The following is a 27407-nucleotide window of genomic DNA, read 5'->3' as shown; positions in this document are numbered from 1 at the left end:
GTCCCACCCTACAATTTTTTTTTTTTTTAAATTCAAGCCATTTCACTCAGATACACAGTATCACAATAGAGAAGAAAATATAACAGCAATTTTCATTTCATGGAGACTGTAAGGGGAAAAAATCCATCCAAGATGAACAAAAAATTCAGCTTCAAATATTAATAAAATATTCCATTAATTAATATGGACTCTATTTAAATGAGTGTTATATATTTTTATATCATTTTATTTGCCAAAATATTGCAACATGCTAAAGCCAGGGTAGAGCACAAAAGTCAGGTCCTAGATTAAGTAATTATATCCCATTCATTTTCTCCACAGTGAAATAGATTTTTCTCAACTCCCATGAGCTCTGAGGCTGTTAAGTGATGGTATATTTATGCTTCTTCATTTTGCATACAATACTCATAATCCTTAAGGCTATGCCAAGAGCAAAAATAGCAGATTTTTTTTTTATTGCATACTTATGGCCGTTGAGATGAATGGGAATGCTAACAAATCACTTTCTTCAGCTATTACAGACCTCCTCGGAGTCAAGTCTAAGTTGTATAGGTTTTAGTGAAATGGCTCTAAATTGGTTCAATAATTATTCATCAGAAATTACTCAGTGTGTCTCAGGTTAAAATTTTATTTCAAATGAACTAAAAATGACAAAAGGTGTTCCACAGGGTTCTATTTTAGCACCAGTTTTATTTTCTATTCATATTTATGACCTTGGTCGTGGGATAACCTCAGCTAGAATTAATTTATATGCTGATGACACAATTATTTACATAGTTGCACATTCGGTGAATCAAGCCATAGAGCTCTTGCAAGAATCTTTTCAGTTACTGCAACTGTCATTGTCCAACTTAAAACTGGTTTTAAACTCAAAGAAAACAAAATACATGCTTTTCACTCGTTGTCGCACTGAAACAGATCACCCTATTTCAACTTTACAAGGAGAATCTATTGAAAGAAAGTTTTTATAAATACTTGGGTATATGGTTGGATGACAAATTGGGATTTTATGTACATACTGAAAAACTTTTTAAAAAGCTTAGACTAAAATTGGGTTTTCTTTTTCGCTTAAAGAAATGTTTTTCTTTTGAAGCGAGAAAGAGAATTATACACAGTTGTTTCCTCTCAGTGTTAGATTATGGTGATGTGATTTATATGCATGTAAGTTTATCTTCACTTAAAAAATTGGACTATGTATACCATGCTGCTTTACTTTTTGTGACGAGTGCTTCTTCACACACTCATCATTGTATAGGAATATGTATGAATTGGTGGGATGGTCCTCTTTGTTTCAAAGAAGGAAAGTGCACATGCTGTTGTTTATCGCTAAGGCGCTGTTGGGTAAATTACCAATTTACATTTGCAATCTTTTATCCTTTTATACTTGTAATTACAGCACTAGATCTTCTGCTAAACTACTTTTAAATGTTCCAAGAGTATATTCAGAGCTTGGCAAAACTGCCTTCTCTTTTTTTTTTTTTTGCTTGTTTTATGTGTTTGTAATTGTTTTATTGTGAATCTTTTTGTGCTGCCATTTTGGCCAGGACTTCCTGGAAGAAAAGATTTGCATCTCAATGGGACTATCCTGGTAAAATAAAGGATAATTAATAAATAAATAAATAAATAAAGTCGTCTGTGTGCTTCATGCAAGGAGCATTATAATAAGAGTCGCTGCCTGTGTACAACATTCCAAATCAAATCACTCATGAGGATGCTGCCTAAATGGGTAGTAAACAGCAATGCAGCTCACAAGTTTTGAAGCAGTACCTGTCACTCTACAAAACCAGCAAATTCACAAAAGTGGAAAAATTTACTTTCACGCATTCACTATAAAATCATACACACTAGTGTGTTGCTTTTAGCTCAAGATAAATCAAAAGATTGCTTGACAGGGATACTTTCACAGTTGTAGTTGTTCACCCTCCCTCTTCACATTGTGCCACAGTATGTGGTTTATTATGCAGTAAGTTCCAATCATGGTTAGAGGAAGCTGATTCTGCCACTCTCCTCAATACGCTTTTCATGCTCACCCTCCCTTCTAGGCTGGTAATCTACATATAAAACAGTGCAGGCTTTGGCAAGCCAAGCACAAGCAGAAGTGTGAAGTGATCCCCGCTTAACTCTTTCATCTGATGGTTAATTAGCGTGTGGAAGCGGCTTAATGCCGCAGCGTCAGCCAAGGGAACTCACCCACTAATCCCTGACACAAATCACATTTTCTTCAAGGAGAGATCACCTGTGTCACTGCAGCACAAACATCTCACTCTTTTTCACACAATCACACATATAAACTTGACTATGAGCAAGCCTTTTTTCCGCGCGTGCAGTGAGAATGGTGTCATTGATGAAACCCTCTATTGCCAACCGCTGGAGTCTCTCCAGCACCTAATGTCTAATTCATGACGTCCATCTTAAACCGGCCCAATTCCAAACACAAGTACCTTCTGCCTTATGGCTGCAAATCTCATCCAATCAATAGAGTATTCACTACAGCTTTTATTTATATCCTTCACAGTACGTAATGGAGTGAAAGAAAGAGCAAGAGGAAAGACATTTCATATCAGTTTGATCAAGAATTTGGCAATTTTATGAATGTTAAATGCCGGTTTTACTTTCTATTGTGATTTCTATGGTGCTGAAAGCTAGATTTTGTTTCCCAGCATGCACGGCATCATGAATAAATTATGAAAAACAATGTCTCAGTGTTTTTGTTTTTACCATTTAGCACATTATGTGAATGATGTTGTCATGTTTGTAATTTTCTATGAGTTGTGTGTTAAGCTGTTAAAGACATCATTTCTTTAAGTGTCATGTTTTGTGAAACATTAAAAGGAATAGTTCAAAATGAGTCTAAAAATAAAATGTTCTTAAAATGTACTCACCCTCAGGCCATCCAAGATGTAGATGAGCTTGTTTCTTCATCAGAACAGATTTGTAAGAATTTAGCATTACATCACTTGCACACCAGTGGATGCTCTGTACTGAATGGGTGCCGTCAGAATGAGAGTTCAAACAGCTGGTAAAAACATCACACTCTAAAAGTAATCCACACGACTCCACTGCATTAATTAATGACTTTCAAGGAAACATATGTGTGTTTGTACATAACAAAACCATTAATGAAGGTCAATTCATTTTAACTATAAACAGTCACAACTGGACATAATACGAGTCTATAATCAATAATAACATTTACTCCAATGAAAAAGTCCATTCCCTGTTCTCCTCTCACATCAGTAACCACGATATATGTGTCTAGAACTGTTTTCACTTTTAAACAATGCTTTATCTGTGTGTGTATGTGTGTGTATACAGATTTTCACATGTAAAGTTTTGCAAGTCCTGAAAGTAGACAGAGAACCCAATCAAACAAATGAGAGACAAATATTTTCTTTGCCATTTATTATTCTGGAAAATGAGTCAATATTATAAGTGAGTGGCTAAAGTTTGTGAACCTCTAGGATTAGCAGTCAATTTGAAGGTGAAATTAAAGTCCATCTGTTCAGAGGTGTTTTCAATCAATGTGTCAGTGCATGCCCTGTTTTATTGAGAGAACAGGGATCTATCAAAGTTTGATCATGTTTGTGGAAGCGTATCATGGCACAAATAATGGAGATCTTGGAGGACCTCAGAAAAAGAGTTGCTGTTGCTCATCAGGCTGGAAAAGGTTACAAAACCACTTCTAAAGTATTTGGACCTCACCTATCTGCACTCAGACACACTGTGTACAAATAGGGGAAATTCAGGACCAATGTTACACTCCCCAGGAGTTTGTTGACCAATAAAGATCACTCTAAAAGCAAGATGTGTAATAGTCCACAAGGTTGCAAAGGAACCCAGGGTAGCCCAGGGTAGTCCATCATCAGGAGAACACTGAGCAACCATGGTGTGCATGGTAAAATTGCAAAGAGAAAGCCACTGCTCTCCAAAAGAACTCATTTTGGTTTAAATGAGAAGCGTTATGCTAGGAGGGAAGAAAACACTGCATGCCAGCATCTATGAAACGTGTAGTGGTAGTATCATGGATTGGGCCTGTTTTGAAAAATGTTAGGACATCAATCTATGAACTGAGTCTCAAGAGAAAGTGGGACATGCAGCAAGACAACAACCCCAAGCACACAAGCTGTTTTATCAAAGAACAGCTAAAGAAGAACAAAGTTAATGTTTTGGAAAGGCCGAGACAAAGTCTGGACCTTAATCCAACTGAAATGTTGTGGAAGGACCTGAAGCAAGCAGTTCATAATAGGAAACCCACCAACATCACAGAGTTGAATTAATTCCTCTGTACCGAGGAATGGGCTAAAATTCCTACAAGATGTTGTGCAGGACTGATCAGCAGCTACAAGAAATGTAACCTGCAGTAATTGCTTTAAAAGGGGGTCACACCAGATACTGAAAGCAAAGATTCACATACTTTTGTCACAGATATCAAACACCGGAGCATTTTTCTCAATAAATAAATGACAAAGTAAATATTTTTGTCTCATTTGTTTAATGGGATTCTCTGTCTACATTCAATAGATAGATAGATAGATAGATAGATAGAATAAATTATGTTTTGGGTCATATTTATGCAGAAATATAGAACATTCTTAGAAGGGTTTACAAACTTTTGAGCAGCATTGAATATATATTTATCTCCTGATTCAAACAAGATGGCTTTTTCACTGGAGAAAGCAACATTGAGCTTTTGCTTCATAAGATGTTAATTAATGGACTGGAGTCATGTCGATTATTTGTGGATTATTGAGATACTTTTATCAGCTACTTAAACGTTCATTTTAACGGCACTAAATTTCTCTAAATCTATTCTGATAAAGAAACAAACTTATCTACATCTTGGATGGCCTGAGGGTGAGTACATTTTCAGCTATTTTCAATTTTTGGGTGAACTATTCCGTTAAAGACCGTGTATGCCAGACTGATTCCTTATTATGTGTTTGAGCACTTATTATACACTGCTAGCGGAAGCATCTTCTCAATTATACTAATTATTCTGTAAGCAGCAAAAAAAAAAAAAAAAAGACTCAATCCAACTCCATCACAGTCCATGCAGCGTATAGCTAAATAAAAACAGATTGTGTGATGATAAGGATGGATTAAAGCAAAAGAAGTTTGGCATGCAGATGCGAGGGACTTCAACACTTCTAAAATAAACAGCTAAGTAAATTAAAAATTCATAAAATATTAACTCTTATCGATGCCAATGAGTACCCTTCGTAGCGCAATCGGTGACTTGCGTGCCTTAGGTTGCAGACCTCTAGTCTGATCGTTGTCTGCGAGAGTTTGCTTGTAGCATGTAAGAGGAAGATTACAGCTGCTTTACCTGATCCACTCCATTAGCTCTACAGTGTCTGGGTCATAAAACTCTCTCAGCTCAGAAATCTCCTCCATCAGTCTGGGCCAGAACTGTCAACAGAAAGACAGCGATTGAGATGGAGGGAGAGCGTGAGACTGCTGTAATGGGAATGACTCACAATAATCAATGATCAACAAAGCAGCCCAACAAACATCCAAATACACAAACATACACAATTCATATCTGATTGCTCATTCCCACTGCTGTGTTAACAGAGAAAAAAAAAATAGCATTGTGGAATCAGAACTCTCCTAGACAACACACACAGTGTGATACGAATTCCATTTGCGTGCACTAGGATTCCTGCGTGACTGTTTATGGCGTACAGCCACCCAGGCAGCTTAGTAATATATGCAGATAGATACATGACAGCATAGTTGAAAATGTCTTACCTTGTAATAAAGGAACGCCAGTATTACAATAGGAACAGAGTACCTGATCAGTCTCATCTGTGGAAACAGATTAATAACATAAATGGATAAATAACCATATAAATGGGATGAAACAGGACGTAATGGTTTAGGATCGAGGGCTGTAACTACATTGCCACCTAGTGGGGAAATGAAATGTTCAGCTGTGTGCACACTTGCACATTTATGAAGAAAAAAGAAAACCATTCCTTACTGAAACTCTATATTAGTTTATAACATTGAGCATTATAGCTTCAAAATGACACTTGTATATAATGATATGTGATAACCATCTGTTGTGGGCTTCTATACGTGCTGAATTTTATTATTAGACCGGTGTTTGTTGCTATTGCTTGTATTGAGTATAGAGGAGAGCAGGGTAAACTAGGCTCTTTTGGATCCTTCTACCAAACCTATTTATGTTACATGAACATACAGAAGTGCACAAAAAAAAAAAACAGTCAATACATTTTTAACATTACAAACAAAAATGTAAAAAAAAAAAAAAAAAAACATATATTTTTGCTTATGTTGGTGAATCGGCAACATAGTCATGTAATAGTCGCTGGGAAGCAAAGTGTGTCAGATGTGTTTGGGTAAGATACTGTGAGAAAGCCAATGCTAGAAATATTATTAGAAAATGTTGAAAACTGCTGCACTAACTACATTAAACATTAAACTACATTAAAAACCTTAAAACTTTTTTATGAAAACATGTTTTGATTTATGAAAACTTTTTTTATGAAAATGTGAATAATATGCAGGAAGATAAGACTTGGAATTGGACTGTGCATTAGTAAGCGACTTGAAATGAAATGTAAATTATTCATGTGTTCCTCTCACATTACACAACATACCCCAAACATGAGACAAGTTTCACTGGAAAACAATGTTTTTTATTAGACAGTCATATTTATATATAATATATATCCTGAAACATGTTACTTCATATTACTTCTGTCTCATTTCTCCTTTTCTACAGCTCAGACCTTTCTCCTCTACAATGTGTGCATTGTTTTGAGGAAGACTTTTTTTTTTCATTAGAAAAAAACTTATTCAGCAAGGACACATTAAAGTGACCTAAAGTGACAGTACAGACACTTCTATTACAAAATACTTATGTTTTAAATAAATGCTTTAGAACTTTCTCCTCATCAAAGAAGTACTATAGATAATAATGAGAAATTTTACTTGAGCATCAATTCAGCATATTAGAATGAATTCTGAAGGATCATGTGACACTGTTGTAATGGCTGGCGTCATAGAAATAAATTATGTAAGATATATTAAAATAGAAAAGTTGTTTTAATATGTAATAATATTTCATTGCTGTTTTTACTGAAACTTTTGAATGCTATTGCCAATATCTCTCATTTACAATGTATGTGTCTGCTAAATGTAAATGTGTGTTTGTATGACAGATCTCAGTGGCTCACCATGGTTTTAGTGTTGCAGTGAAGGACCCTCAGATACAATGACCACACCTCCTTACCACACACCCCAAAGGCAGCGAAAGGACACATGTGGCCAGTCCACAAATATTTCATCCTGCCAGCATCAAAGATAGAAATCTATTGGAGCTTTCCATTTTATCATAACGCTCAGACAACACACTGCAAACATAAAAGACTTGAACAGCATTCGTTTTCAACTCTATTACTATTCTGACACCAAACTAAACTTTATGAAGCGATATCGCAATGTTCTACCATAATTCATTCATCATTAAAATCTGGAATGAACCGTCAACTTGGGATACAGACTAATAAGATGAAGAAGATCACAAATCAGAAACGGTGTGGAGGACAGGAAATGAAAGTGGAAGCAGAAAAGAGGTTGAAATTGAGATGCACCATAGCAGCAGCAGCAGGGAATGAAATTACAGACGGCAGAGTGAGGAAAATACACAAGGAAAATATTTGCATGGAGAGAAAGAGATATTTGGTATGAAAGCAACAAAATTTGCTAATTTACAACTTGTTTACCTCATAGTGGAAAAGGCGAGCAGGCCGAAGAAGACGGTGTGCAAGAGATTGTAAGCGACGTCCGGACGCATCCTAAAGGTCCTGTCCTCTTTCTCCTTGCTCGCTTGGCCTGACCCATTCGTGCTGGGATGAAGAATTGGGAATCAAACAAGAACACTACCAAACATTAAAACATAATACCAGCTGTATTATTCAGAGTTCAAGCACGTGTGGGTTTTTTTTCTTAAAGTATTGAAGAGTTAATAGCCTATATGATGTGTGTGTGTGTGTGTGTGTGTGTGTGTGTGTGTGTGTGTGTGTGTGGGTTGCAAAGCCTCTGGGTGTTTATGGGCTCCTGTGATTCTAATAAGAAAAAAGAACAAAAAAAGAGGGCCACAGCAGCCCTTAAAGCAACAGCAAATCTGCTTTGAACTGAACATAATAACACACATTTAAAAGCCCTAATGGAAAAAATACATCTAGTGTCCAATTATTGTGTAGCACATCTAATAAAGACTAATAACTCTAATTGTAAATTAGCATTATGACCTGTGGTGGACAAGGTGGTTATGAAGCTATAATCACTGCTCTGTTGGTCATTTTTCAGCCTATTTTTGTGCTCTAATTAGAAAAATGAACATTATGAGAATATTTAAATTCCCAGATACATGTCTCGTTAACGTGTAGCATATGGTATGGTGGTGCGCCTGAGCATTTCCCACAGAGAGGAAGTGATGCGGTAGATTTACCTGAGATTAGAGAGCGCCACCAGCAGCAGCAAGATGAAGAGCACACTGAGGGTGCACAGATATGGATAGAGCAGCACTGTGCCAGCCAACCGCTCAAATGTATCCAATGGCAACAAGCCAAAAGCCTCTTCGCACAGATAGAGACTAGCATCAAAGTCTCTGAAAGAAAGAGGCAGGGAGGGAGTGCGGGCGGCAGGATATATATTATACAGATTCTTGGGAGCAGCAATTTATCTGATCAACTGAAATGGCTTCATAAATATCTAGCGGATGAGCAGATTATATTGTGTGCCAGATGTTATTTTTCCACCAGAGCTGGACGCATTTAATCACAGCGGATTAATGGCTTGCTCTAGTCTCTGAGTAGATCTTGCTTCTGAATAAGACACTACGACATGGCATTTGACTGATGATAAAAGGCTTAGATGAGCAACCACGAGAGATGACCAAAGACTTACCTCGTTGCCCCGAAGCCAAACTTGGCCTTTATGAACTTAAAGATGTGCTCGTCCGATTTCAGCTGGAGTATTTTCTGTCAATTAAAATGGAGAGAGAGTGAAGGATGAAATCATTCATGTAAGTGTCTCGTGAGATCGGGGATGTGGGTTTTTATGAAAGTGAGATATGAAGAAAGACAATGAGAATGAAAGCAAAGCTAGTGTCTCAGGAGGAGATGGTAGAGAAGCTCTATTTTATCATTAATGACAGGGCGGACGATGTAGAACACGATTCATAGCTCACCTTGGCTGAATAATTGATGGTGAAAGTTAATGTGAGGACTAGAAGTGTGTGAAGAGCCAGTTTTCCTACTCGTATAACAAAGCCGCCCGTCTTTAGCCCCGTCTGAAAGCCACACACGCACACAGCAGGTATTAATAAATAAACTACAACAATATTCTTAGCTTTAGTTTTCAATCAAAATAGAACTGGGTGTTAGGGAACACAAATAAAGCTTGGGCAAGAAAACAAAAGTGATGAAGTGCCTCATGTAAACATTTTTTAGTCTAAAACGGATTGGATGCGTTTTCAGGAAATGTCTTTAAAGTAATTGCTTTCGGTTCATAGAGATGAGTGTGTCTACTGTACTTACTTAGACATCGCCATCACATGGAACTGATCTAATACATCATTTATTTAGCTGCACTAGGCCTAATTCATTACACAGGAAATATCAACGAGCACATGGGACTATTAGGAGAAAGAGAGCCTGTAAAATTAAAAAAAATAATAATAATAAAATAAAAAGGTGCTTTACATCTAACTGCTTCACATGTCATTTTTCCATCCCAGCACTTATACAAATAAAGTAAACACATTTTAAAACAGCTCTGTCTTTGTTTCTTTTACATAATATAAATATAACTTGTCATTTAATGAAAAAACAACAAGAAATAATTAAATATATTTTACCTAGTTCAATAAAAACCAACTATGCAAGGTTGTAACTCCCCCACTGCTGCATATTTTCAACAAAACATGCTTGAATGAAATGAAATGTTACTGCACAAAAATATTAAAATTGATAAAACTAAACTGCCTAAATAGGGCGTTGTAGATTATTTTTGATACGTTTATTATTATTTTTTTATTCTGTCCGACAATACAGAATACAATACTAGAGCTCACATCCCAGCAAGCACATAAACAGCTCATCCCTGAGATCATCTGGAAAGAATTGTGCTTACTTTAATCAGATGTGTGTACAAACATTTGATCATGATCTTTAAGGAGCATATTAAGTACAGTCTAAACCATAAACCTCACAAGGAGATCTGCTTAATGTAATTCTAAGATCTGACTAAACGCTTTAGAGACTGCAGTATTGCAAAAATTACACACCCTGGATGAAAACACACATATTGAATAGATGAACACATATGATATCTGGGATTTCATGTAACATATATGTTCTTAGGTTTTATGCTCTTACTTTCCCAACTTAAATGATTTTTATTTGTGTACTGAGATGTGCACTGACCTGGAAGTGTTTGATGAAGAGGGCAGACACAATGAAGCTGAGCACCAGAGAGCCCAGAATCATAGAATTGCAGAACTGCAGTAACCACACCAATAGCAGACTCAACACCTGCATCAGGTACAGAGAAACCACCTACAGGCAGAAAGAAATTAATATCCAGCCTCACATGAACTTCAAAAGGTGGAAAGTCTCTAAAATGTGTCTTTGGGTGTTACCTGTTCTGTTGTGAGGAAGTCCAGGCAATCCAGAGTAAATATTATAAGGGCCTGCACCAGCAGGACAAACTGATTGAATTGCCATGTCAAACAGAAGCAGAAGGTGGAGACGAAAACCAGCCACAGTATCACCCTCTGTGGTAGAAAGCACATGAACGCAAAACAATGTTCAATTCTAATCACCAAACATACGAAAACCTTGTTCTTTCTTCAGAGCTCATACAATGAGAATATTTCCAGTGATATACCATATGTCAAGAAAGCAATTAAGAGTCTGTGCTGAGAGAACATACTGAGAGAGAACAAATATGTGCTCGGCAGAGTAAATATTTCACATACACTTGCAATCGCTAACCTCCATTTCATATTTCATAAAACTATTTCACAACAGCAGCAAGCAGTCAGACATATTTATCACAACTTACTGTCTCGTATTTTCATTATTTGCCATTTTTCTTTAATTTGCCTAATGAGTAAACAAAACTTATTTGACCGGATTACATTTATTTAAAGCTGAAGTTTGTAATGTTGCTGATTCTTTCTCATTCTTATATGGAAATAAAGCAATGTAAGCCATTTTTAGATTAATTTCCCTGAAAATTGTAAACACTGTGGCTCTGTGGTGCTTTCACAACAGTACTGTCCTAAATGGCACCCTAAGCCCATACAGTCTTCCTCAGATCCCATACTTTTATGATGTAATGCTGATTTGACTGTTTGGATGAAGTCTGCAGTGGAGCTTGCCTTAGACAAATGGGACACCCTACAGTTTTGGTGAACATGGGTAAATGGTGGTCACTGTGAGTCTGCAAGAATACAAATGCACATAAAGTGTGCCATTTGGGACAAGGCCAACATTTCAGTGTTTGAGCATCCCAACCAGCTTGACAAAGCAATACTTTTTTAACCAATAGTTTGAATTTGGAGCAGGGTTATCTGTTTATCCAAATAAGTGAAGGCAAAGGGAGTGTTCGGAAACATATTTTTCCATTTCCGTTTGGTGACACTGGTGGCACATTTTTTGATCTAGCTCATGTCATCTGGTGACAGTAGTTCTCAAGTCAACAGTTCTTGAGAGTCAAATTCAACAAATGGCTGCAACATTTCCCAAGTCACCATTACACTAGCTGAACTGAGAACAGTCTCACACTTGGACATGTTGTGAAAAGTGCGGGATGTACTGTAGGACCTTTATAGATCATGTGCCATTGTAAAGACTATTGTCAGGTTTTACTAAAGACGCGCAGTGACGAGTTACAGCACTGAAAAGGCGTGGAAACCCTTTCAGATGCAAAATTTATGGGAGGAGAATATTTAAATGAATCACTCAACATGATTTACTGAAGTTTTTGTTGGTGGAGTTTATTTTATTTGTTCAATTATTTTGATTTAATGTGGTTTGTGTATTAAGTTGTATTTGTAGTGATATTTTTTTTTTTATTTTTGCTAGGAGGAGGCACCGCAGAGAACAGAGAGCACGTGATAGAAGGGAGAGGATTTTTTCCACATGTATTAATTTATTTAGAAAGCAAGAAGAAAACATTGTCCAAACATATCGTTTGCCAACCCATGTTATTTTTAGTATGCTTCAGGAAATAAAAGACGAACTGGAACCCTCAACTAGGAGTCACGCAATACCAGCTCTATCAAAACTTATTACAAACCTTCATTGTTTGGGCTCCTGTTCTTTTCAACGTACTGTGGCTTCTTTATTTCTTTATTCTTTATTTGTGACTACGCTAATTTGCACTGCACTTGGTATAGGTTGTGTTGGTCAATATGTAAATGAGATGTTGCGTCAGTGTTCTTTAATTTGCGCATTGTTAATAAATAACCCTCAGAAATTTCCATGCCCATCGGCACAGTTTTGGAATTGTGCTCTCCCTCTAATTTGCCCTGTTTAGTAAAACTGGCCATATAAGTCTATGCCCCACAGCCTGGTTTTCATCTATGTACATTTCTGTATGGTGCCTTACCTAAGGTCTATGAGCATGCGTGAACCAAAGACTTAAGTTAAGGTAAGTTTCTTTAAAAACAAATGCATATGCATTTGCATTTCATTTATATATAAAATAAATTATATTTATTTTATAATATTTAAAATAAATATTGTTTATTTATTTTTAATTAATATTTATTGTGCCATCCCAGAGGCACAAAATCACTTTCATGCTTTCATGGACTTTTAAATTAAATGTTCCCTCCTGGTGGAATGAACTGCCCAACTCAATCTGAGCAGCGGAGTCCTTAGCCATCTTCAAGAATCGGCTAAAAACACATCTCTTCCATCTTTATTTGACCCTCTAACTCTAGCACTAACTATTCTAATTCTATTCTAAAAAAAAAAAAACTTGCCCCTTTTAGACTTGCACTCTAATATATATATATATGTATATATATATATATATATATATATATATATATATATATATATATAATACAATTAACAAAAGCAAAAAAGGCCCCTAACACTAGCTTGCTCTATTCTTTTTCTATTCTATCTGTTTTCTTTTTTTATTATATTAAAAAAAGAAAAGAAATTGTAGCACTTGCATATCATTGCTCTTTTGTTAATTTTGAGTGCTACCATTGTCCTCATTTGTAAGTCACTTTGGATAAAAGCGTCTGCTAAATTACAAAATGTAAATGTAAATATGCAAGTTCTATTAAACAGCATCTTATTTTAATATGTAAAAACTGTTCAGTCAAGACATGAAAATAATTTTACTACTGAGTATTATGTATGCAGTGTTCAAGCATGCATTTTCAACTGCCAGCATTACATATTAGTGATCATTAATTTAGTGACGATGTAAAATAAATGTTTTTTTTTTTTTTTTTTAACTGCTTCACTGATCCAAATTGTCCGAAAGAACTGGTTTGTGGAAAAATATCAGACTTTTCATCACTAATCTGAATCTGAAATAGCAATGGAATGGACATCTAAATTGATCAGGATATAAGATTACCTGGTGAATAGGTTTTAGCTGTGGCCTTAAGTAGCAGGTTATGGCAGCCACCTGAAGAGCAAAGAAAGGTATTGACCAGTTCTCCCTTAGCGAGATGGTAAACTCCACGCGTGTGGTGTCCACTCTGCACACAAATCAAGCATGCAATCAAACCCAGAAAACACAAGCTTGAGCTGTCAGACAAAGAAAACATAACAATGTATCAGCTTAAACACTCACCTGAATTGAGATGCACACTGGATCATTATAAGCATTTATTTACACCAGATGGATTGCAAAGGTGAGTTTTGTGTGTATGAGAGACTTATTGTGCACACACACCTGTTGAGAATGTACCAGACTCCACTGAGGGCTCCAGCCAGCCAGGAGTCACTGAGTAACCAACTAGTGATAAAGAGGGCAATGACATACACTGTCTGCAAAGCAAACACTGTGTAGATGTAGAAATAAATTGGCTCCAAGTAGGTCTGATAACAAACAAACAGACACACACATACATACAGGATGGGAAAAATAATCTGATTCTGCAAAAGCCCAATATAATCCAAGCATTTTACAAAGAAAACAACTGAGTGATTGAATACCTGGATGGGAAGTATTCTGTACAAAATGCTAAGGAACACTTCTTGGTAGATATTCATACGCTGTAGGATGTTTATTGTTCTCTTTGATTCAGTAGTGTTGTCATGAATAAGCTCATAAAGACCTGTGAACACAAGAACACACACAAATCCGGTAAACTTACAAAAAGTCAAAATTTGCACAAATAGACTTTGGGCCAGATTTACTAAACAGGGCAAATTAGCATGAGAGCGCAATTCCAAAACAGCGCAGATGGGCGTGGAGATTTCTGCGGGTGTTTTACTGACAATGCGCAAATTAAAGAACGCAGATGCAACATCTTATTTACATATCGCCCAAGCAATATACCAAGTGCAGCGCAAATTGATAATGCTTATCAGGTGCGGGTGGTCCACTTATGACACAGGTGCAAAATAGTTTAAGACATGCTTTTTTGGGGCATTAAATAATGGCGCAAATACCAGTAATTTGACGAGTGCAAACATAAGTAAATCCTGTTGTGTGATTCAGTTTAATACTCCTATCAATTTTGCACCTGAAAGGAAAACTCCTACAGATGTATATTCAATAAGGTCAGTTGCAAAAATTACTATGTTCACACCTTTTCAACATTAATTCTTCACTGCGCATCTTTAGTAAATCCTGACAGTACCATTTTAATGCCAAAAGACAGTTTGCACTGGTGCAAGCTGTTAGTAAATCTGGCCCTTTGATTCTTAGAACTTAGCATGAACCTAAACTCATTAATTTGATGAATTATGTTCTTTTGTAATACTGCAGCTTTACAAGGTTTGCTAAAATATAGCAAGTTGTCTAATTCTTTGGGAGGTTTCTAAGCACAGCTAAAAACATTAGTATTAGTCAATTTTAGTATTTGTATTTTTTCACCTGCATTTAGGTACTGATATCTACAAAGAAAGTAAATAAGGTTAAATAAAAATGAGTATACACTGTTTCAAAGGTTTGGGGTCAGTAAGAGTTTTTAAAAGAAGTCTCTAATGCTCAGCAAGTCAGCATTTATTTGAGCAAAACTCCAATAAAATCAGCAATATTGTGAAATATTATAGCAATTAAAAAAGAAAAAAAAAAACATATTATATTTACACTTATTTATTTATTTTCAGCAGTTGTTACTCCAGTCCTCTGTCACATGATCCTTTTTAAAAAAAACATTCTAATATGCAGATTTAATGCTGAAGAAAGATTTCCTACGTATATTTATCAAACTTGAAAACAAACAATTGAAAATAACAGCATTTATTAGAAACACAAAGCTTTTCATATTATTATATTATAAAAGTCTCATTTGTCACATTTGATCAATTTAATGTGTCCCTGCTAAATAAATAAATAATAATAATAATAAAAAAAATGTTTGAAGAGTAGTGTACACTGATTTTTATTTAACTTATTGTCTGTCTGTGTAGAAAGTAAATAAAACAAAACAACTGACTGCTCAGCAGCAGTGACAGTCCTGTGCTTTAGGCATAAAATAATTTTATTTCTGTTTACTATGCTGCCTTACAACAGAAAAGCACAATAACTAAACCAACACTAAAATATGAAACATTTTATTTGGATACATTTTGACTGCTTTTAGTATCAGTCTCACAATCAGTTTTCTGTGAAACACAGTTGAGCCCAACCCATTCGATATAGACAGATCATAGTCTATAACTAGACTAGTATTTTGACAAAATGAGCATATTCACTTATAACACTTTGATTTGAAAGTGTTCCATTATTGTAAATGCAGGCACTGCATTATTGCAATTGGCACTAAATGGTATAATGGAAGTGGATTCCAAAATTAAACAACCTCAACCTACTTTATACTATCGCTGATAGTACTACTGCGGTGACGTTTTACAGTAATCGATTTCTAAGATTGCTTAATAGAAAAGCAATGCTCTGAACATGCTTTTACTCTACTATAAGTACAAAGGCCCAATTGTGGTGTCTAGAGAACAGCTTTTGGCACCGCTGCAGTTCTTACCATTTCAGTCTCAATGGGTAATGACCTAATTGTGATGTTTCTCAGTGTAGAAGCACAAAGAAAATCCATTCTAAATGGGCCTATTAGGCCAATTAGATTGAGCAAAGACCACTTAGAGCAAAGTTGTACATTTCCTCTATTTTCTGAGACTAGTCACACTGATATGGTTGTGTAATGAAGCATTCCTTTGATAGCTCTCAGATTACATAAGGGATAACACAAAACAGACAAGAAACTTGGTAGTTTGGACTGAGCTAAATAAACTAAAAGGGAGGAACACAAATGGAATCAAGCATGTACATATTTGAAAATTTCTTATATGTAAAGATGGTGATGAAATAATACTTTCCCTATAGCAGTGGGGAAAAAAAACATGCAAATAAACTACATGTTTTTGATGTCTTTATTATATGACACACACTTGTGATGTCTTGGAGTCTTTAGTAAAGAGCTGATAAGTTGAATCAGGTGTGTTTGATTAGGGAAACATCTGTGCAGTGTTTGGGGTTCTAAAGGTGCTGTGTTTGTGGTTATACATCTTTTGGGTGTTTTATTTTTTCATGTTTGTGGATTTGTCCTATATAACATCAGTGTTCCATCAGAAAGATGACATGACGCAAGAGTGATCGTATATAACCCCTAAACCTGTCTTGTGAATTAGATCTCAGTACCTTGCTGTATAGAAGGTGCCTTCAACATCTGTTTGTAGTAGGAGTAATAAAGGCCACATTCTGTCCGGAAGGAGATTTCACGCTCGACTTCCTACAAATGCAAGCAGAGAGGATAAGATTCAGTAAAAATGAACTATGACAAGAAGCACAACAGGAGTAAATGGTGTTAAAATGAAATACATTTCCCATCTGAGAAAGAAATCAGAGCAGCTATCTGACCAGAATAAACAGAGATTTCATTCGCAATAAAAGCCTTGAGGAAAAAAAAAGAAAAGAAAAAAAACAGGTGTTGTAAATATGGTGGAGTTTTATAGTGGAAGTGGTGAGTTTTGTTTTGGGTGTGTTTGAAATTTGTTTTGGTAATATGATACTTTTATTTTTCTTCATAAAACAGCTTCAACACTCATTTTTTTTTCTGAAAAACTCAAATACAAAGAGGCAATTTTAAGCTATAAAAGTATAAAAAACAGAAAACGACCTAATGACCAAGACTACTACTCCTGATACAAAGAGCGCACATTTACATTCACATTCACTTCGTTTAACAATGTTTCTCAGCAACATTCTTGCAAACAAAAATGGAGACAGATTCTTCTTTGGCTTACCTTTAACTGTGAAAACCACAGCAGGTTTTCGTGTATAGAATAAACACACCATGCATGAAACAGCCCAATAACCCCTGCCAACAGTAATCCTGCTGCTATGACAGCAGCCGGCCAACAGTTTTGTCCTAGAATGTGATTCCGTGAAAGCTTTACACTCTCTTCTGTGCCCCTCTGCCCACTCTTGTACTCCCTCTGATTTTTTCCCCCAAAGTTTAGCAAAGGTGGTCTATCTTGGGCGGCCCCTGAGTTATCATCCAAATTGCTATTCCTCCTGCGACGAACCTTCATTCTTAAGGATAATTATCCTCCGTCTTCCCTGTCTTTCCTGAAGGTTCCTCTGTCTTTCCCTGTTTGAGACCGCAAGCTCTTTTGTTTATCGGTCTTTCCAGAGTTCCTTGCCCAAAAACTTCATAGCACACGTATTAAAACAATAAAACAAAACCTCATGAGATCATTCTAACTCCGGTCAGCACAAAACAGCAATCTGCCAGAGGAACATTTTACATGTGATCAGAGAGAGGGGCTGAGACAGGAAGGAAGGCATGTTGGCCACACAACTGGTGACCTCTTTGTAGTCAGGGGGAAAAAACATAAAAAAAGATGGGGGAAAAACCACTTGGAACATCATTTAGAAAAAAAATGTAAGAGCAATCGTAAAAACAGTTATTTGAACTAACAATAGAACGACATTCAGTTTGAAATTAAGACTGTGTGGTGCTATAACCGACATGGACATGACTTCACACGCAATGAATTTAAAAGCGTCCCAAATGCAGCTGTCTGCCGCTTTAGGGTGGTGTCCCAGAGGAGGAACATACTGGACTTCAAATGCTTTGTTCAAAAATAATGGCAATATCGTCATTTATGAAGCTAAGTATACTGGAAAACCAACTCCTGCTGAGAACATTTACACAGCCTCTGTGAAATTTACTGCTGTTTCCCATTGAAAGACTGGAAACGATTAGAAAAGCAATGTGGAATTCGTCTGTGCTTCTTATGGAGCTTTCTGCTGCAACATTTGATTAGCTGTTAACCAGTGGACATTCCCACAGCTCTCCTTCTGAAACAGAACAGGTGATTCATTTGCCTAGAAATAAAGCACAATCAAATGCTCACTCAGACATGGAGGCGTTTTTTAACCGGAGAATGAAAGAAACACATGGGGACAGAAACTGTGGTCATCCATTCACAGCCATCATTCCAGTCACGTTCAGAAAAACAAAAGTACAGATAAAAGTAAGATGACTGATAAGCAAGCAGTAAAATACCAGCCAGCATGCATGAGCTTCCTTTTTCCACTACTGTCACACTTTGACATCATTTTAAACTTGAGATGACCTTTTTGTGCTATCCACGTTAAAACATTTTTTGAATAGTACTCTAATATGTCCATTGGTTATGTTTACAGCAATGTCCCCTTATCTGCGACCCATTTTGTCTTAGACCCTCTACTAACAATCTGAACCTGGTGCATTTATTTAGAGATAAAGTCCTCCAAAAATTGAGTTTGGAACCATTAGTTTACACTGTCCACTTAATGTTGCATCTTTAAGCTAGATGAAAAATGCAACATACTGTAATCGGGGGGCTAGTCCAGGACACAGTAATTATTCAAAATGTTCGTTAGACTATTAAGTATGCCTGATAGCATAAAAAAGAAAGAAATTGCAAGGCTAAAAATACCATGCCAACACATTCAGAAAAAAACACTCTTATTTGGTGTTATGAAGTGTGGTGCACATTCAATCAGAGTATTTATGAGAAACATTATGTTCTAAGAAACAAAATAATCCGAGGACAAAATGTTCAAAGCTCACATGAAAGCAGCACAGGCTTGGCTCTTGTTAGATTCACTAAATGAAAACTAGGCCTTGGTTCCAAAAAAGATGCAAGTCACACACACACACACACACACACAAACACACAGACACTTGCTCTCAAACTGCATTGCACAATAAATAAATACAGAAACTAAACTAACCCTATTGCAAAACCGGCGACTTGCATCTTGCACTGACTGGGATTAAACTGCTCCTGATCTGTATTATTTTAATAAGCGAAGTGGGATACAGGGACATGCTGATTTATCCAACTGAACATGACACAACTTTTTTGGCATGGCGGTTTCAGGTCTGGAAGTCATAACACGATCTGCAGCCCAAACTCTGGCTAACTGTTTATGTGACTGTTACGCCACAGAGGGAAAGAAAAATAATCTGTCAGCACATATGGAAGAGAATTCCTATTCAAGAGGAAATGCAAGAAAAATGAGACAGATGAGAACACCATCACTAACCAAATGCATTATGAATCTAGATCTCTTGAGCTGTTGTTTACATTAGGAGCATAGCCTAAGAACACTAAAAATCCTTCAAAGCCTAAAAAGAAAATGAATCACAGTGGATGGCTGTCTCCCTGGTCTCTGGACATTCACTGTTGCAGGACACTGAACATAAAAAAGGCTCAGGACTTTACCTTTATATTGGAGAACCAGAGGTCATTTTCATGAAGTGTAGCCACATAGATGCAGCACAGCAAGCCCAGACTAATTCCCACTGTTGAGCCAGTCATTACACACAGAACTGTCCACCATGAGAAACCACCTGGAGACAACAATGACAACAATATTACCCAGACCATTATATTAAACGATAAACACGGTAAACAGGAGGAGAGGCATGCACAAAGATCTATGATTAATATTATATGACAATTTATGTATAAAATTCAGTGTTTTGAATCAGACACTTGATCAAACTTTAAACACTTTGCATGTTGATATTCATATCTCAAGGTTCTGGCCTGATCTTAAAGGGATACTCCACCCAAAATGAAAATGAAAATCTCTGAGTCCTTATAGCTAAAGCTCAAAGCGAAATGATGTGTGTGTGTGTTCATGCTTGACGTAAACATCAGCCATTTGTGAAAAGTCATAATATGCTCGTACAACAAAGAACCCTTTTTATAGACTGTGATAATGTGTTTCGATGGTCATCAGCATCATGAAGGTTTTTTCATATTTTCTTTTTTTTTTAATATATGCACATTTTTAACACTAAACTTTGTATTATATTACCTTTGCATGAAATTACAAAGAAAAAAAAAGTTAACACTGCTTTGAGGGTGTTTCTAATGGAGTGGCTATGGAAGTGACAGTAAATTTGACATTGTTCTCTCCTCTGACTGCCATCAATTTCTCTATTCTTTTCCTTTTTTAATACAGTCATGAAAACCTTATTGTGGATTTTGTTTTTGTTTTATTTTCTTTTCTTTTCTTTTACTATTGGAGTAAATAGTAATGCAATATATATATATATATATATATATATATATATATATATATATATATATATATATATTATATATATATATATATATATATATATATATATATATATGTTATGTAGTGTTCTAATTCACCACTATGAACACTTATCCAAATATGACAACTTCATGCTTATGGCACACTTCACAACATGTTGACATTTTTTTTTTTTTTTTTTTCATTTTTGGATGAACTAAGCCTTTAAATTACTGAGTACTTTTGCAACAAACAGCACTGACCTGTTGCAAATCTCTCTCTGGGTTCAGCTGTACAATCGGGCTTCAGGTTCTGAACGCTGGGCCCGGGGTCCTTCCCCTTACTGCCCTTCCTCTGCCTGAGGGAAGTCATACTGGAAAACAGGCCTCCAGTCCTGGCAAAATATGTGTTCAATAATAATGACAAAACACATGTATACAACTGATATATTATGCATGTGTGATTTTCAACTATTAAATTCAACCTTTAACATGGTCTTACTTAGTATTAAAGATATCAAGGTTACATTTTTTTTACAGAATGTTCTTTACCTTATGAAGGATGAGTTTATGTAGTAAATCACAGAACAATTACTATACATCTCAAATAAAAAACTAAAAATAAAATGATAAAAAAGTGACTTGATTAGTAGATTTATAGAAAATGTAGGCCTACAGCAAATGTTGCTATGGTTACCACACTCGTTTTGTCCACTAGTGACTAGTGTTGTGTTTATGATAAACCTGCGCTACTGTTACTGAAAATACTGTTGTTTGAAAACACTGATATGTACGAAGAACACACTCTTTTAAGACACCCCAATTTATTGAGAAAGAGCCAGAAATTCGCACAATGGTTCTGTGTAAATTATTACACTTATGATGAGATAATACCGAAGTCCACATGAAAACATAATACAGTTTCTTTCTGCATGTTTACAGTGTGATGGACGTGTAACTCCATCAGCAAGCAATTAACAAAGATTATTAAAACGCGCCGCTAGGATACAACGATATATTCCCGTTATACCGGAAACACTAACGGTGTCAAAATGTCTCCATTCACGTTCACTGCACTTTCGCGAGCTACGGGCAAGTTCAACAGCCGGAGAGCGTCCGCGAGCAACAAAAGAGCGCACTCGTGGTTATGATTATGATAGCAAGCGAAACAAAACAATAAAGCGACGCGCTTATTTCTCATTCATTTCTTCGTTCATTCATTCATTGGCAGGCCTGTGTTTTCAGCGGCGTTTCCTGCGCACAGCTCAGCAGCAATGTCAGGAGATCTCAGATCGCATCAGCCGCTGATCTCGGTCTCCGGCTAGGGGACAGGACAGGAAGACATCTGCCTGCCCCGTCCCTTTCACTCACTGTAAAACAATGCACATTAAAACGCACTAATACATTCGCGTCTCTCACCCTGTTCAGTGAAGCTTGTAGTTCTTTATCGGATGTCCGGTAGCTCCTCCTTCCTCACGGACACGCGGTGCGGCGCATGAAAACAAACCTCTTCTCCATACAACTACCATGAATAAATATCAAGACAGAACATTAAACCCACTAGTTCGTTAAATCAGAGCCGTGTTGTTGTTCTGCGGACTGACAGCACACCGCGGCGTGGAGAAATGAAGGCGCTCATCCGCTATCACCCTCCTGAGAGATCACACCCCTGAGTCAGCACCTGTTGAACACCTGCCCCGGGACGCATGGTCACCACAACCATAACGGCCAATAGCTCTGGATCATTTATATGGTAACTGTGCCGAATTATTTGCTCATGGTGATGAAAAAAAATTAAAGACATTTTTAATGGTGCTTATTTTCTGTTGCAGTACATTATTTCAAGCATGTTGTAATCAATTTTAATTTATTCCAGTTTAAGTCGGCCCTATATTAGTTAGGGCCAATTAGCAGTGCCAGAGAACCATGCTCGGGTGTGAGGAAAATCACATCAGTTCAGTGTGATTGAAATGATCCCAACAGAAACAGTTCCAACTACATCCAGCAAAAATGATTAGATACGGCTATGTTTATGTAGTATCATGTGGAAATGTATACATTTTATGCAATTTATACATTATACATTTGGTGTATAATTAAACAAGATTTAGAAAGAAAATGAAAAATTTAAATGAGTGTAGCCTACTTTTCTTTACCTGTCACTGTAGTGTCAAATATTAGGCTACATATTCTGACAAATCCAATAGGCTACTTACTTAATTAAATTAATCAGGGATGCTTTCAGTCTGATAAAATAACAATTTTTTTTTTTTTTTTTTTTCAAGATATTGTTAGATGTCAGTGTTTCCTGTCATAGCTAGGCAAAAGAGTTTGTGCTGGCTGTGTTTTAAAATTAAATTATTATAATCTTAATTCAAGTGATGAAGGATTTTGAAAGTCTGACAGTGATGTACTGTAAAGTTAACCCTGCCTGCTTTAAATGTTTGAAAATGAATAACAAAAACATTAACTTAATGTAATTAACTTAGTAATCAAAAAGTAACCAAATGTAATTAGTTACTTTACTTGAATAAAGTAATTGAAATAGTTACACTACTTATTACATTTTAAATAGGGTAACTTGTTCTCTTTAACCTATTACATTTACAAAGTAACCTTCCCAGTACTTAAGTAATTTCCCTTAAAGGGTTACTCCACCGCAAAATGAAAATTTTGTCATTAATCACTTACCTGCATGTCGTTTCAAACCCGTAAAAGCTTTGTTCGTCTTCGGAACACAATTTAAGGTATTTTGGATGAAAACCGGGAGGCTTGAGACTGTCCCATAGACTGCCAATTAAATTAAACTGTCAAGGTCCAGGAAAATAGGAAAAGCATCATCAGAACAAAACATTGCCAAAATGGCAGTATGCTGATTTGGAGAGACACAGAGGAGAGGAATTGTTGAATAAAGTTGTTATTTTTGTTTTCTTCATGTACAAAATGTATTCTTGTCGCTTCTGAACGTTACGGTTTAATCACTGATGGCAGATGGACTGTTCTAATGATTCTGTTCAGACTTTCCTGGACCTTGACAGTTTAATTTAATTGGCAGTCTATGGGACAGTCTCAAGCCTCCCGGTTTTCATCCAAAATATTTTAAATTGTGTTCCGAAGACGAACAAAGCTTTTACGGGTTTGGAACAACATGGAGGTAAGTGATTAATGACAAAATTTTCAGATTGGGATGGAGTATCCCTTCAAAATCAAGTCATGTATTAAACCAAAGTGTTTTTGAAATCTAGTTTAAGAATTTGTAAAAATAAATTTGCCACACTACTGGACTACTTAAGATAATTGAGAAAAGGGTTAAAAGAGGGTTCAAATGAATCTGAACTTAAAATGCCTTCGCATATTTATCCACAGCACTAACTAACACTGGTGATTTGAGGTTAGACACATCCTTGTCACTGATTCTAATTTGTTTGAGATGCCATTTACTTAATTAATTATACTATATTCATTGGTTAACAATTGTGAGAATAATGCACTGCAACCATGCACCACAACAATGGAAACCATGGTTTGCTTCCCTTTTGTGAGGGTATTCCTCAGATATGCAGACTCAGAGCAGTTTAGCTCCACCAGCAGCAAACACTGTTTGACTACACCTTGACTACTATTGCTATGGCTGCCACAGCCTTCAACATCAGTAAGACTGAAAACTCTTGTCTGTGGTGAAAGAAGACATATTTCTTTGGCATACAGACTTTAATTAAATGCCTCCTTTGAAAGCATGTCTTCCTCTTTGTCAGCGTCCAGTGAAAGCAACAGCAGAGCAACATCGAGAGACAATTTAAAAGGCAATTGCCCAAACTCCTCATACACAGTTTAGAAAGTGGCTTTGTGCATTTGTGTGCTTTCATTTCACCATTATATTTAGCTTATCAATCTCTCAGTGCAGCCTTTGAGATTTAGTCCTGCTTTCAGAGGGTCATCAGTAACAGTATAGAGTAACTTCTGTTTAGAAACAAATCAAACATACTCAGCAGTGTATCTGCTTAATGTCACATCTTTTATCACTGTAAATGGGACTGATAACTCTTCTCGCCTGCCTTTTCTCTTCCCTTAATTAGATCTTTCAGCATCTACTCCAGCCAATGAGGATGGAACAACCTTGCCAGCAAAATGTGAAACTGGAGGTACAGCCACTTTTGGTATGCTGGGTGGTTACTTAACTCTAGTAATGATCTGAAAATAAAACCTTACAATATTCAACAATGGCTTTTTATGTACGCCACACTATGCCATTGTCAACAGCTCGATATATGTTGAGTTATTGGCTTAACAGGCTGTTGGGATACTAAATGAATACTAAATTCACGTTGTCTATTTGGCCAATGGAAATTGTTGAAATGTGGTCAGTGAAACTCAAACACTAGCCAGTGGGATTATTGTCTTCTTCCTGGGAGAAGCTTCTGCTTGATCTCAAAGGCTTTGTTTTTATGCAAACAGATATTATTATCTCAGAGTGGCTATTTACACTAAGTGCAAATAGCCCATTTTGTTGGCAATGGTTGTTTAAACTAACTCTGCCCACCAATATTTGATTGCGACTAACGGCACTTCAAAAGAATCCCCTCTGGTAACAGGAACAGTGGTATGGAGAATAAAGATAATGGATTTAGCTTTGATTGCGACTGACGTGAGTTCCAATCAGCCTTTTTCCTAACCCCGTTCTTCTCCCTTTTCCACTGCACATCTGCTCCGATAGTCTTTTCTTTTAATAAATTAAGAAAATCAAGAGCCTACCAAAGATGTAATATACCTATTATTAAAATTGTTTTAATCTCACAAGCTGGTAGACATACTGTAAAGTGTGCAGTTCATATTGTTGCCACACTCAAAACTGTGGCTCACAGAGGGTTTATATAGGGTTAGGTGTACTATTTACACCTAGTTTAAAGAAAATACTGTTATTTTCACTAGCCTCTGCCTATTATTTCCCTTGCACTGTCTGTGATTAAGCATCATCATCTTCTTAAATGTAATTTATTATTCTTCGAAATGTGGAGGCATCAAATTAAGTGAGGTGAACATGTCCCCACATAATGTTTGCCATTCACTCCTGCCCCAAGTTATGTGTGGTCAGTAAAAAATAAAATAAAATAAAATAATATGTCAAGAGATCCTAGTCTTAGGCATGCAATGTGTGGCACTCCTTTGGCTGAATCTTTTGAGGCCCTTGACAGTCTGGGGCCCTAGCGCACTGACCCAATGGCCTGGTCCATACTCAGCCCTGTGTTCACCAAATGAACAATCATGCAGATTTATACATCTTCATTTATTATGTAATTAGAATCAAACCACCATATGTGACTATCTGTTGTTTATGCCAAACAGGTCATGTTTCCTCAGATGTGAGTCCCAGTGAGAACCAAAGAGAGAAACGACACTGTTCAAAACCCAGCAGTACAACATCAGTGAGACACAAATCCAAGACTCACACTCAGTTGATAAAAGAGAAGCTGGATCAGATCAAAGCTGAGATTCAGAAGATCTCTAAAGTCCACCTGCATCAGTGCGCTGAGAGGTAAGTGACTGTTAAATCTATTCTCCAGCCCTAGTTTAGAAGAGTTAGAGTGCCAGAAGCATATTCTTGGATAATGATTTCGACAACCTCTAATACTGTAAAAATGGACAGAAAAAAAGATTGGTTTTCATATCACTGTAAAACCCTGTGGTTGGGATTTACAGACAAAGATGATAAAACCAATGGCGTTATACATACATATAACTGAAAGGGTTAGTTTGCCCAAAAAATTTAATTCTGCCTTAATTTACTCACATATAAAACTGTATAACTTTCCATCTTCTGAATGTATGTGTGTATATACAGTACAGACCAAAAGTCAACTTTTGACCTGTACTGTATATAAATATATACACATACATACATACACATACATACATATATATATATATATATATATATATATATATATATATATATATATATATATATATATATATATATAATATATATATATATATATATATATATATATATATATATTCAATATACAGTATATATTACATATATTAAATTCTTTATTTATTTTAACATCCTGAAGCAAAGCACATTGAACTAGAAACTCACTATAACTCATTCAGTTTGAGTTTTCTAATTGTGCTCACCTGTTCCTCATGTGTTATCCTCCCTATTTATAGTGGCCCCTTGCCCTATTGTCTTTGCCGGTTTGTGGTCATTCTTTCCCTCACTGTCACTGTGCTTGTCTCTGTCTGTGGATGCGAGAATGTGTTCCTGTCTCCCTGCCTGTTTAATCTAGTACTCTATAGCTCTTGTCTTTTGTTTTCTATTTTCTTGTCTTGCTCCTTGTTTTTGGATTTGGTCTGTTTTTGCTTTTATTTTAGTATTCATTTAGTTCTCTTAGTCCTGATCTTTTGTTTGCATTTTTGGTTGATATTTGTGTTGGTTAATATAATAATTTTATTTTTACCTTATTTGTTCTTTTGTTTTGTTTTGGAGTAATTTGTGTTCCTGTGGAGCCTTGTTTTGTCTTGTGGTGTTAGAGTTCCTGTCCTGACCTGTTCCTGTCCACTGGTTCCCTTGTCTGGCATCTGGGGTGATTCAGAGTTTATGGTCAA

The 27407-nt window shown here is 36.3% G+C and overlaps 1 protein-coding gene and 1 long non-coding RNA gene across 4 annotated transcripts in view; one reads left to right on the top strand and one right to left on the bottom strand.

Annotated features, from left to right (window-relative positions):
- The window catches only part of dpy19l3 (dpy-19 like C-mannosyltransferase 3), a 42950-nt gene extending 20489 nt beyond the window's left edge, over positions 1–22461 (bottom strand). Inside the window, exons 1-16 of one of the 3 annotated variants that reach the window (XM_042728153.1) lie at positions 22218–22461; positions 21063–21193; positions 19974–20101; positions 16894–16984; positions 14229–14350; positions 13966–14111; positions 13645–13768; positions 10676–10810; positions 10461–10592; positions 9224–9325; positions 8941–9014; positions 8483–8641; positions 7755–7877; positions 7206–7317; positions 5752–5808; positions 5327–5409 (exon numbers count right to left, since the gene is read on the bottom strand). In XM_042728153.1, coding sequence (XP_042584087.1) covers positions 5327–5409; positions 5752–5808; positions 7206–7317; positions 7755–7877; positions 8483–8641; positions 8941–9014; positions 9224–9325; positions 10461–10592; positions 10676–10810; positions 13645–13768; positions 13966–14111; positions 14229–14350; positions 16894–16984; positions 19974–20101; positions 21063–21171 — 1697 coding nt within the window. In that variant the 5' untranslated portion in view covers positions 21172–21193; positions 22218–22461. Of the gene's footprint in view, positions 1–5326; positions 5410–5751; positions 5809–7205; positions 7318–7754; positions 7878–8482; positions 8642–8940; positions 9015–9223; positions 9326–10460; positions 10593–10675; positions 10811–13644; positions 13769–13965; positions 14112–14228; positions 14351–16893; positions 16985–17498; positions 19901–19973; positions 20102–21062; positions 21194–22217 lie in introns of those variants that run through there. The other 2 variants (XM_042728152.1, XM_042728154.1) reach the window with 2 other exon arrangements.
- On the top strand, positions 22424–26566 carry LOC122137995. Its single transcript, XR_006155217.1, has 3 exons — positions 22424–22551; positions 24875–24940; positions 26142–26566. It is a non-coding gene; the product is annotated as an uncharacterized LOC122137995 (long non-coding RNA).
- Positions 26567–27407: the final 841 nt, after the last annotated feature.

The sequence above is a fragment of the Cyprinus carpio genome, chromosome B7 (assembly GCF_018340385.1).
Source record: "Cyprinus carpio isolate SPL01 chromosome B7, ASM1834038v1, whole genome shotgun sequence".
Lineage (NCBI taxonomy): Eukaryota > Metazoa > Chordata > Actinopteri > Cypriniformes > Cyprinidae > Cyprinus > Cyprinus carpio.
The sequence above is the reverse complement of the archived record's forward strand: the minus strand, read 5'-3'. Positions and strand labels throughout refer to the sequence as shown.